The following is a 13,248-nucleotide window of genomic DNA, read 5'->3' as shown; positions in this document are numbered from 1 at the left end:
TATTTTATGAGACTGAGAGCAGATAAGCATCTGTCTGTTCTTGGGTTCCCCCAGTTCTATAGCTTCTTCTTGTTTGGAATATCTTTTAGAACCTCCTAAACTTACTGCCTGACTTTTATAAATTTCTTTGGGTTTCTTGGCTTTGTTTATAGGGCTCAAGGTTTATTTTCAGAGTTGCTCTCTATTCAGTATTCATGCATTCTTTCTTTCATTTAACTGATTAGTCATTGAATGTCCATTTTAAATATAATATTATTTGAGAAATTGTGGAAGATGTAAAAAATGAAATTTATTTTTCCAACTTCCAATTTTGCAAAAAATCTTCTCAAGCATGTAAAATACACATGCTCAAAAAAGTAACTGTACAAGGGTTGAATGACAGTGTGAAACAACAATAGCTATGTAGCTAAGCTCAGGATGAGCAATGTGTAGCCATATAAACTGTGCTTGGCTTTATATTTATGATTCTAAGGTTTGACAGTGACATCTGGTGCTATATAAGTGCAAAACTGTATGACTGTTTATTGAGTTGCTGAGATGTGACTTTTGCTTAGAAAATCTAATAATGTGCCTGTTTTGTTTTCTTTTATATTAAAAATAATAACACACATTTCCCTGAAGGAAAATTACTCTCTTCACAAGTTGTTTCTCTTTTGGACTCATTATAGGTTTTGGGTTATGTGGTATACCAGAAAACCTTATAAATGCTTTACTAAAGACTGGAGTCAAAGGGCTAACTGCCGTCAGCAACAATGCAGGGTAAGTGTACGTTTTTAAATGATTGGCTTGAAAGAAATGACAATCCTAAATATTTCAACAAATTTTATTTATTTATGAAATTTTTTCTGATTTGCATGAGCAATATGCCCAAACATCAAAAAAGAAAAAAAAAAAAAGAGCCAGAGGAATTTACCAAAGTCAAGAGTGGAGGCTACATTTATCCAAATATTTTTATTCCATCCTTCATAATCTTAAGTAAAGCAGACTTGCATAACTTTCTGTCTCCTTTTTTTAAAAATTTCTTTGTCTTTATTTTTTTTTCAATGTTACATTAAAAAAAATGAGGTCCCATATACCTCCCACCCCCCTACTTTCTATCTTCTTAATCTGTGCTTTAATTCTTCTAAACTCAAAATATATTGTTAAAATTAGTGTATTATGTTTTCAAATTGAGTCTTATGTTTTAAAATTTAGAGGTGCTCCTTTATGTTGTATATTATTATAAATCATTAACTCTTTATTTGTACAGCAACCAGGAAATCCACTTGAAATCTGTTTCACCTCCTTTCTTTTGGTTATGCCCTTACTCTAGATGATATATCTAGAGGGGAATACAATTAATCAAAAATGTTGCTGGTCTTGGTAGAAAGAGAAGGATATGTAGTCAGCACTTAAGATTATTTTAGTAACATCACTTGCTAAAATAATCAATAAAACCATAACATTTTAATAATGGATGCACATTAAGGTCCAATTAGTTATGTAGGTAAAAACACAAATATTTGCATATAGAATGGTAAATCATCTGCTTTTTTTTTTTTTCAGCAAAAAGCAAGACATTAAAGATCTTAGATTTTAAAAAATCAACCAAATGGACAGTTTAGTTTATTATATAAATGCAACTTAGAATTAAAAGATTATTTAGGGAACAAAACTGATGCTACATTTGAGCTCCTTCTTCCTTTCTGAGTTTATGACACTATTTCCATCTCGTATTCCTCTTCCCTGCCTATCCACGTCCTTCCCATTTATCAGGTCTTGCCTTAGGTTCTGTATCCTCAAAGAAGCCTTCTCCAACCATAGAAGTTCTCTACCCCTCATTGATCTTGCCCCTTTATGAATTCCTTCAGCGACCTTTAGTGTTTCTTTATATATTTAATTGCCTGTGTTTCTTCGATGTGTATTATATCCTGATCCTATGTCCTATACTTGTTTTGTGTTCCCTGCTGTGCCTAACTTATATGAATCTCAGAGTAACTGAGTGTGCTGAAGCTGGATGGTATTGTGGAAGATACCTGCACTAATTCCCTCACATAATAGAGGAAACTCATCTGTAACAAGAGAAGTAACTTGTTCATAGTCCCTTGATATTTCTTAACACATTGCATGCCCTTTGATCTGACTTTACTAAAGATACCTCCAATTATCAGAGCTTTGTTAGGTTCTTTGTTGGAATTTACAAGGGATGTTGCAGATTAATATGAAGTCTTGGTACATTATAGGTACTGACAACATATCATTGCACACAAGAAATTATTTTGCAAATCCTCACTGGTAGCTGAGTCTCTTATTAGCAGAGTTTAAATCCTAGAAGTCTGCAGGAATAAGGGACTTGCTTTGACCTTTAGAGTTAGGAAAACACATCTATCCACTATCCTTCAGATTCAGATAAAAACACCTCTCATGTTCGAGAGAGAAACCCAGTGATGCTTTATTCAAGAACCAATGACATAATTTGAATTATTGAGTAAGTTGAGAGAACTTGGAGGCAATAACTATTTTCTTATTTAGAAAGAACTATCCAGTGGAAGGGTCTGCCTGAATTGGAAGTCTTTCCAAAGCTCAGTCTTCCTGGTTGTCTTATTTTTTTATTTTTTATTTTTTTACTTATCAATAAGACCCATAGTCATGGGATGTCACTATCTTGTTATGAAATATGAATTCTTATTCTTGATAAGATAAACCCTCCTTTAGGGTCACTTAACTGAATTAGTTCTCTGATGTGGGTTGATTAAGGAGGTAGGAAAAATTAATAATATGCCTTTCATTGATTTTTAGAGGACTTTGGCAGGTGAGTTACAAGCCTGTATTAAACAGAAGTTTCACATTAAATTAAATATCAACCCATTAAATTAAGAACCAAGGGAAAGATAGGTGTGTTATGTCAGTTATGCTCATTTTCTCAAGACAGGATTATTTTTAGACTACAATTCTTAAAGGATAGGGATTAAGACAACTCCAGAGGGCAGCCCCACTTATATGTGGGAGGTTAATAAGTACTATCTGATAATATTCATGTGCTTGTGATTACAACAATATTACTTGTATAAAGTACTATACTATGCAAGTATAGGAATTCTTTGAGGGCACCATAAGTAGTTCCTCACTTTAAATAAAATTTCTGGTTAAGTTCCAGTGACCCAATGGTTCTTTTCTGTTGTGCTTATTTTCTTTTCTGTTGAAAGAGCTACAGCTCTAAAGAGTACAAAGGAGAGGTCTAGGCAACCTTGGCTGATTATGATAGTTCCACAAGGTTTGGTTATTTCAGCTGGAAAGGGCTAACCTCTTTCTGAGATGTATGCTTGAAATTCTTTGTTAAACTCAGAGAATTTCATTTGTCCCATATAATTAAGTCATAAATTAACCTCTATATCCAAATACAACATTTACCTTTGATAAAGCTGATATTATTATAATAAATATAAATTATGTATATTGAAATTTAAATATGTCTAAATGAGATAGAAATGAGAAATATGGTGTGATAAATGGTTGCAAGTTCAATTTTATTAGAGTTTTATTTTGACATGAATTGTGAATTAATGTGATTTCATAAAAATACAAATTCAGAAAATGAAATTTCTGATTCAGAAAATGAAAATATTTGCAGAACATTGATGCCTTCCATGCAATATTCTTTTTGCTTTATGTTGAAATATCCCTTTAATGAATTCTTGGCTTTAGACTTCCTTTAACCACTAAAATATTTAATGAATTCTTGGCTTTAGACTTCCTTTAACCACTAAAATATTTGAAATCCAAGTTTGTTGTGCTGCAGGATAAAGGTCTAATCTCTCTCTAGGTATGTTAGAAAAATGTTGGCTTCCAAAATCAAGCAAGATAATCTATTTGAAAGTCCATTAGAATTATCTTCAAAATGAAAGAGCTGTGAGATGTTTTTATACAAGGTTTTCTTTTAGAAATGGTATGTTCCTCATTTGCAAAAAAGCACATGTCTTTTTTATCTCTTTATACTATGAGCTTTAGAGGAAGGAAATTACTGCATTCATTTTTGTTTGTTTAAAATGTTTTATGGTTGTAACATATACAACTGTCTTAGTATGCCAGAGCTGCTTTGAGAAATATCGTACACTGGATTGATTTAAACAACGTCTTTTAGGATAAGAGAAGTCCAAAATCAAGATATTGACAGTACTTGCTTTCTCTGGGAATTTGTATATTCTGGTGCTGGTTGTCAGCAATCCTTGGGTTCCTTGGCTTGAATTTCTGTGTCCCGTCATAAGGCGATATCCTTTCCTTTCTGGATTCTGGGACTTCCAAGTTCTTTTTATAATATCTCTAGTAATCTGGGTTAAAGCCCGTACTGGTTCAGTTTACCACTCCTTAACTAAAGGCATCTTCAGGAGGTTCTATTTACAGTGGGTTCACACCCATGGGGACAAGGATTAATAATTTTAAGATTTAAAATTTAAGAACATGTATTTGGGGATTTACAAAATTCAATTTACCGCAACATAATAATCCCAATTCTTGCCACTTTCAAATATGAAATTCAGAGGTGTCGATTACATTGCTTTATTCATTTTTGTATGGTCACTGTCTAGGACATAGTAGGTAAGAAATACATGTTTGCTGAATTTGTGATTTGGAAAGTGACTATGTGGCAAGAAAGACACTCTTATAAGCTATCTACAGAATTTTTCTAGCTGTAAAGCCTGACTTTGTACCCGGTCAGGTGGGATCCTGGGCTGAACATGCTACGTACTACTTGGTTGCCATGCCAAGGTACTAGACAAGAAGCAAAACAAAAGCCAAATACACAATGATTCCAAGAGCCAAGATCAACAAATACACGGAGATCATCTACAAATAGAGTCAAGTTCAAATGTTTAATGTTTAAAAGCCAAACAGAACTCCACTAAATAGTGGTTAGAAAATTTCCAAAGTCAATGAATGACCACCTAAATCTAGTATATAGTAAGGACCTGCAGTCTTGGAAGGAGTTTGGGGTTGGGGATTTTCAGACACTTAAAACTATGGAAAGGAAATGAACTGTATCCACCTTCATGGATTACTTTATCATTATGACTTTATCAGTCAGGTCTCCAGAAGAAATAAATGGTATTGTCATACTGGATAATTGAGAAAAGTTTATCTACGGGATTCTTTTTAAAGGAATAATCAGGGCACATTGCAAGTAACATGAGTAATTAAGAAGCTTAGAGTTAGTAGCAGAGGAGAGCTGTTGTCAACTGCCCTAGGCCTGTAGGGAAGGGAGGAGGAAGCTGTTATCATGTCCTTGAAAAAACTTTATGGAGAGGGCACTCCAACATATTGTAGCTGGAGAGAGAGCCAGGAGAATATAAACCCTGACATCATTCTCTTATTCCTCTCTAATCTTCTTTTGGTGCCTCCCACTGGCTGAACCCAATCTGAAGCCACAGAGCAAGGGAACCCTATGATTCAGTCTACACAGCTCAGCCATTCCAGGCATAGAACAGACTAGAAAATGTTGCAGAATGGATCTTGAGGGACAAACAGAAAATATCCAGTATAAATGACTTGATTATTTTTATTTTTGTTGAAGAGGGACCAGTGAGGAGGGAGAAAGTGGAGGTGAGCAGTAAGTTCATTCAGCAAATAGTTATGAAGTGCCTACCTGTATGCCATGTATACTTTCAGGTGCTTGGGGTGCAACAGTGAACAAAACAGACCGAGATCCCTGCCTTGGTGGGGATTACATTCTGGTGGGAAGGAACAGATAATAAATAATGAGCATAATAAGTACATTTTCCAATATGTGAGATGGTCATGAGTGCTATGAAAAAGATCAAGTTGAGCTGGAAAGGAGGCTTGGAAGCATGAAAGTTGAGGGACAGTTTTCTATATTAAATGGATCACTCATTAAGGTGACATTGGAGCAGCTACTTGAAGGAAAGGGCAATGAGCCATGCAGGTACCTGGGGAAGAGTTTCCAGAGACAGGGAAAGGGCAGTGCAAAGGCCCCAGGCAAAATATGCCTGGTGTGTTGGAGGGATAATGAGAAAGCCAGGAAAGCTAGGAAAGTGAGGAGATAAGATTGTGGGAGAAACGAGGTCAAAGACATAAAAGGACATCAGATCATCTGGGGCCAATTCTAAAGATTTAGGCTTTTACTTTGAATAGGTGATCAGCATTGCAGGGATTTAAGCAGGGGCTGGGACAGAGGATAGGACATATTTTATAAGGCTCTCTTTCATTATCATGGACCCACTTTCGTTCAGTTTGCCACTCCTTAACCAAAACTTGCATCTTCAAGAGGTTCTACTTACAATAGGTTCATATCCACAGGGCCATGGATTAAAATGAAGAACATGTGTTTGTTCTTTGGGAAAGTTACCACAGTATCCAGTAAGACAGAGGAAGTGGGGGGAAATGGCCAGAGTCTGGGTACATTTTGAAAATAGAATCAGAAAGATTTCCCAATAAATTTGATGTGGAGTGCATATGAGAGAAGTTAAAGATTATTCCACTATTTTTGTATGGAGCGTCTGTAAGGAAGGGTTGAAGGTGGAATTGAGTTTGGAGGTATAAAATTGTTAACCTGAGGAGCTGGGGATCTGGACAGGTATTAAGTAGGAGCAGGTAAAATGGAAAAAACAAAACAAAAAAATTCAGAAGGAATTGTATGTATGGGAAAGAGTCCTAGGAAGATAGAGAATCTTTAGTGATTTGGAGACCTCTTGTGGACAAGTGAGTTGGCGTGCAGGGAATGCTCCCCATATCTCAAAAGTACACTTGAAAATATTTAAGTTATTTAGAGTTTAGTCTTCTTTTGAAACCAGTGAGAGTAAATCATGCAGCAGTTTCTTTTATACTCATGGTAGGAAATGTTATCAGAATCAGAATTAGTAAACTAGGACTATAAAACAAGTGTGGTAGAAGAATGTGCTTACGTGTTACCTGGGCTGCTTTGAGGTACGTGGCTGTCAAGACTGTCTGGGTGAAGTGACAGGCTTGGACATGATCAATTCTGAGAATTAGGGAAAGGTCATTTGAGCTGGGATAGTTTCTTATGGGCATGAGGAGTTTGAGAAGGGGGAGGTGGTAGAGTGCAGGCAGGGGAATGAAGGCTATTGTTAAGAGGAATGTCACGCAGTGGTTTGTCCTATGAGGTACCATATCTGACACTTAGAGATTTTCTCAGGTCAAACAAGTGGGCGTCTCTAGTGATCACTAGATTAATTTCTCCCAGTCTATCTTCTACCATATTGCCTTGCCAAAGCCAGGATTCTGGAGTAGGTCTGCATTTACGTCAGGTTGGGCAACAAATCTTATGGATTAATTTCCCCAAATATCCTTTGGTTTATCCTTTCTCCATTCTAATTGCCACTGCCGTAGCTCAGGCCCTCATCATTGCTTGTTTGTATTATTTTAAGTCTCTTAAACAGTTGATCTTCTTGTCTCTCATCTCCGAACCTCTCTAATCACTTGTATACACTGTTACTTTTCTGCTTAAAATTATCCACAGGGTTTCCCATATTCTTCAGGATGAAATCCTAATTCCTTGGTATGGCTTTTTAGCAGGCAAGAATCTGGTGTGCCTTCTGTCTCTCCTGCTTGGCTTTTGCTTGCAGTACATATTCTGGTCACACCCAAGGTGGAACTTCCTGAGTGCATCACACCATTTTATAACTTTGCAAAACTCCCCATCTGCCTCTTGTCCTTGTCACGACCAACCCCCATTCTCCTACCGGAGACCTATTGTTTTTTCTTACAAGTCTATTCAGGTGCCTCCTTTTTTCTTCGCCCTTTCTGCCCTCCAGCAGTTGGATTCTTGATCTTCAAGGTTCTCATTGCACTTTGCGCAGACTTCTCTTGGCACATCTCTCTCTTTCTTATAATCATAGGTTTGTATGTCTACTCCTTGGGTAGAAGCTGAGCTGCTCAGGGCACAGGACCAGGCCTTACTCATTGTGATAGCCCCACAGCCTGAGTAAGAACTCAGTAAATGAGTATGGAATAAAGGAACCATGTAGACAACTGTTAATAGGAGATGTATCATCAGAGCACCAAAGGAATTAAGAGGACAGAGAGATCAGAAATGAAGAATCTGGTCTTTATCACAACATCTCTCCTTTTAAAAAATCTTCTTATATAGAAAACTGAATATAACTCTAAGTTATATTTGATAAATTAATTTGATAAATTTTTATGAAGGTGCCATCCAGATGAGGAAACAGAACATTGCCGGCACGTCAGAAGGCCTTACCTTGTCTCCTTCCAGTTACTATTCCTTCTCTCACTACCAAGCTTAATTGCAATAGATAATATCTTAACTATTATCCTCATTTCTAACCTCATAGATTAGTTTTGTCTGTTTTTGTTCTTTATTTTTAAGGAATACTTCAGTATGTACTCTTCTGTGTCTGGCTTCTTCTGCTTAGTATTTTGTCTATGCAGTTCATCCACATGGTTGCCAGTGGTTATAGCTCTTACATTCTCATTGCTGAATAGTATTCCATTTTATGGGCACAATATGAATATGATTTATTTATCTACTGTACTGTTAATGGGCATTTGGAAGGTTCCAGTTTTGGGCTGTAATGAATAGAGCCACTATGCATATTCTTGTACATGTCTGTGGGTGAACATAAGTGTGCATTCTGTTGGGTGTAGGCTGAAGAGTAGAATTGCTGACTCATAGGGGACCTCAACATGTTCAACATTAATAGATATTGCCAGTGGTTTTTCCAAAGCCATTGTATCAGTTTATGTTCCTACCAGCAGCATTTGAGAGATCTGGTTGCTCCATATCCCTGCCAATACTTGGCATTTCCTCCTCCTCCTCCTTTTTTTTAAGCATTCTTTAGAGCTTGTAGCGGTATCTCATTGTGATTTTTGCCATATTTCTTTTAAAGATAGTTATGTTGCTGAAGTCCAACGTAATCCTTTTTACATTAGGAATGTTTTCTTTATGGTGTTTCCTAAATGTTCTAAATGTTTCTAAACATTATCTAAATGCTTCTTCAGAACCTAAATGTTTTAAAGTATTTTTGAAACCTTTGGGTGGAAGAGAGGAATGAGATGATTGAAAATGGACAATGGAAAATTCAGTTATTACTCTGTCTTCTCACAATGACCTTTTGAAATTCTAGTATATTTTGTTTTGTAAAAAGTAATAGAAATAAAGAAGAAAGGTACAAATGTAGAGAACTATGCCTAATTAAAAAAAAAGACACCACCACATGCACCATTTCTGGAAATAAATTGAACTCTAATGTTAAAATAATGGAAATATTAAACAATATTCTATTTAACTTAACAGACACAGGGTCACTTTTGCTACTTCTTTTCATTGGTTTGTATTTAACTTGCTGATTTGTGTGTGTGCGTGAAAATCATTTAAGTGTATAAATCTTCCTTGAAAGCACAATATGTATTATATAGGGAAAGTGTTCTTAGCTCCTTATAGGGTTCCATTTTTCAAGGGTATTCTGACCTCCACTGTTTCAATAGAAGATATGAAAGTGCCCCTCTCCCTGTTTTTAAGAACAGAAGGACCTTCTCTCTTTCCATTTTTGGTCACTGCAGGTTAAGACAGTGGGATTGCCATTGCATTTGTCCGTCCCCAAAGCATAGGGCAAGAACCAACCTATCCCTTTGCTCATCCTTTAGTTTGGAGTCACTGCAGAGCAGTAAAGTACCCAAGGCTTGGGGTAGGATTAGAGGCTTCGTGTGGGCATGAATACTGTGCCATTTACTGCCAAAGACCTGGGACAAGACGAACTTTTGAGCTTTCGTTTCCTCAGCTGTAAAATAAGAATAACCACCATACAACGTTCTTTGGGGTGGGAATGGGGATGGGGGAGGGCTGAGAGAGAACGTGACTTAAATGCTTACTGAAGAGGTTTTCTTTTCCTCTAAATCAATAAAATCTCATTAAAAAAAAAAATGCAAGTGATACTAGTGTTCAGTCCAAAATGTACCTTTAATTGTAAACTGCCTTCATTTTCCTTCTAGGGTTGACAACTTTGGCTTGGGCCTTTTACTTCAATCCAGGCAGATAAAACGCATGATCTCTTCTTATGTAGGAGAAAATGCAGAATTTGAACGACAGTACTTATCTGGTGAATTAGAAGTAGAGTTGACACCTCAGGTGAGCTGATTTCCTTAAGCTCGAAAAGTTGTTTGTCCTTTACAGTGCTGCCTTGCTTAAAAATTTAACCTTTTCCTCCTAGAAATTTCTTTGTGCCAGAGAGGTAAGGCAGAAGGGGTGCTAATTTTGTCAAATCTGGGAATTTTGCTTTTAGGCACACACCTGTTTATTTGCTAGAGGATTAATTTCTGCTAAAGGATTAATTTCTGCACTGAAAAAGGAGGTATTTCTAGTAAAAATATCTAGACTATTGGGTAAATGTTGAGTTTGGTACTGTAATGTGTATTGCACTGGAAGCATACAAAAGGACTTGCTGACATATTTGAGGATTGTCTTAAAAGTCAGTCTCTGAATCCTAGAATTACAGAGGATGGTGCTTTGCTAGTGATCTGGTCTTGCTCCCTCCTCTTGCACATCAGGAGAGGGAATCCCATGTGAGTATCACTGTTTACACCACTAAGTTCTGGGAACTCATGTTATTACAAAGCAAGCAATTACCACCACTGATCTAGCAAGTTTCTGCTCATGCTATGTATCATTTCCTGATTGATAGAAGAGTTGTCCTAGAGGAGAGCAAGCTTTTAGAGTGACATGTCTGCCTGTATCTCGGAATCTGAACCTACCATCTGCTTTACTCTGTCAACAGAAAATATTACCACTCTTCACCAAGTTGGTAATAGAATAATGTAGAAGAATTTTTTATATACTCAGTAGTTAAATCATGGTATGTGCTTATCTAGAGAGAGCACTCATGGAAGAGCTATTCCTCCTGAGGCCTCACAGTGTTACACTCATACGTGATCACTCTACAGAATTGTTACTTATGCTTATCACAGCATTGCACTATATATCCAATTTTCCTTTTAAGGCTTTCTTCTTTTTTTTTAAACCAGTGGTAGGGAGCAGATGTGGCTCAAGGACTTGAGTGCCTAGCTCCCACATGGGAGATCCTGGGTTCTGTTCCTGGTGCCTCCTAAAGAAAAACAAACAAACAATAAGCAAAAACAGTGAGCAAAACAACGAGCAAAACTGAGCAAACAGAGGATGTAGCTCAGTGGTTCAGTGCTGACCTTCTGCTTATGAGGTCCCAGGTTTAATCCCTGGTCCTGGTACTTCAAAAACAAAACAAACAAGCAAAAAACAACAAAAAAACCAATAGTATACTTTCCCTCTTCACATTATAGGTTGAGATACCTTATCTTTTGGGTTGTGGAGCTATGGAAAGTTAGCCTTTCAGTTACCTTTTGTACCTCTAATTTTGTCAGCAGGAGTATACATGGGAGAGGAACTTAATATTTTCTTTTATATTCTTTTTTTAAGCTGAACAAAGTCAGAGTCTCCTTTCCCAACTTGGTGGCACATAAAGAAACAGTGGCACTGGAAACTTGTTTGCAGCCTGAGAGCCAGTGGGTGAAGTGTTGATGAAGTAGTTGGGATTAGGATCTGCTTTGGGGTGTTTGGGGGAGGGGGCAGAGCTTGCTGGTATCTGCAGAACTATTCTATTAATACTTTTGTGCCCTTACAAAGTTGACAGAGAGAAGGAAGGAAGGTAGATAATAGAAATTACTTTAAAGTAAGGTGTATTTTTATGATTGTTTCAATCATTTAAATTTTATGAATATTAACTTTAAAATACCATAACAAAAAGTAGAGTTATCTCCATCTGTTAGGTAAGATGGAGAATCAGTTGTTTGGAAGGCTTTCTCTTATGCCACAAACTCTCCTCCCTCCCCCTCAACTTGCATAACTCAATGCCTGAAATCCTGACTGTTAGTCCTTCCTTTGACTTAAATATTTAAAGGCCCCAGTTAAAGTGGAAACTATTTTAAAATTGGGCCAATATTAACCCACAGTCATTAATACCTAAATTGGTTTTTACTACCAGTGGTTAGCCAGTCAGTTATCTGGCAGGGCTGTGATGTAGCAAGACCAAAAAGTTAGATGTTAGGGAGGGTGTCTCAAAATGAGCAGGTTTGGACTGTTCCTCTAGGAAAACCTGGATGGAAAGGCAGTGGGGATGGGGCAGGGGCAGGAACCATGCCGCCTAGTGAAACAGTTTGAAATAACTGGTCCTGGGAGAAGGAAGGGTTGCTCATTGGAAGGAAGATGCCCAAAAGAAGACAAACTTCAAACTTGCTTGCAGCTGTGTTTCTATGCTAAAACAAAACATAAAGTAGCCTTGGGTTTTAACAACCATTTAACCTGTATGTTGAACAATTTGTTCAACTTTTGACTTTTTCTTAGGTAGATAATTTAGTAGATAAAATACTGAGGAGAATAATTTAAAATAAAGAAATTCTAAATAAATTTGAACACTTTATATTGTTGACTTATTGTTAGTGATAAGATTTAGGCCATTGCCTACATAGCACATAGTAAAATGAAATTTTTTTATATGTTTTACAAAGGTAGATAGCTAAACTTACATATTTCAGATTTGAAAGTTGATTTTAAAATGTTTAAAACAGATATACAGGAGCTGGAAGCCTGACTATACAAATAAGTAGCTACATTTTGAATATAAATTAACAATAGAGAGGTTGTTGTCAAGAGGGGCAGTAACTGTTGTTTTCATTTTGTTTTTCCTTTTTTTGAGGTACCAGGAGTCAGGGATTGAACCCAGGCCTTGTATGTGGAAGATGGCACTCAACCATTGAGCCACAGTTGGTTCTTTTGTTTGTTTGTTTTGCTTGTTGTTTGTTTTGTTTTGTTTTTTCAGGAGTGTTTTTTTTTTTTTTCAGGGAACCAAACCTGGGACCTCCCATGTGGGAGGTGGGTGCACAACCGCTTGAGCTATATCCGCTCTCAGTAACTGTTTTAATTGATCTTCCAGTACACAATATTGGTATGAACATACCAATATACATTTTTAGAATTATAAGCTTTGAGTGAGTAGGATCTGTGCCTGTAAGGTTTTCTGGGTCCGTGTGTAGAGTGTGCTTAATGAACTTTTTATGGGGTATTGGTTGCTCACTTTTAGGGCACACTTGCAGAGAGGATTCGTGCAGGTGGGGCTGGCGTTCCTGCATTTTACACCAGCACAGGGTATGGGACCCTGGTACAAGAAGGAGGGGCACCGATCAAGTACAACAAAGATGGCAGCGTTGCCATTGCCAGCAAGCCAAGAGAGGTAAGAAGCACTCTTATCG

General features: G+C 37.0%; 1 protein-coding gene across 1 annotated transcript in view; it reads left to right on the top strand.

The window, feature by feature from the left end:
- The window catches only part of OXCT1 (3-oxoacid CoA-transferase 1), a 185,941-nt gene that overhangs the window by 10,453 nt on the left and 162,240 nt on the right, over window positions 1-13,248 (top strand). Inside the window, exons 3-5 of the mRNA XM_004448214.5 lie at window positions 669-759; window positions 9,964-10,099; window positions 13,080-13,229. Coding sequence (XP_004448271.1) covers window positions 669-759; window positions 9,964-10,099; window positions 13,080-13,229 — 377 coding nt within the window. The remainder of the gene's footprint in view (window positions 1-668; window positions 760-9,963; window positions 10,100-13,079; window positions 13,230-13,248) is intronic.

The sequence above is a fragment of the Dasypus novemcinctus genome, chromosome 2, assembly GCF_030445035.2.
Source record: "Dasypus novemcinctus isolate mDasNov1 chromosome 2, mDasNov1.1.hap2, whole genome shotgun sequence".
Lineage (NCBI taxonomy): Eukaryota > Metazoa > Chordata > Mammalia > Cingulata > Dasypodidae > Dasypus > Dasypus novemcinctus.
This window is presented reverse-complemented; position numbering and strand designations above follow the sequence as displayed.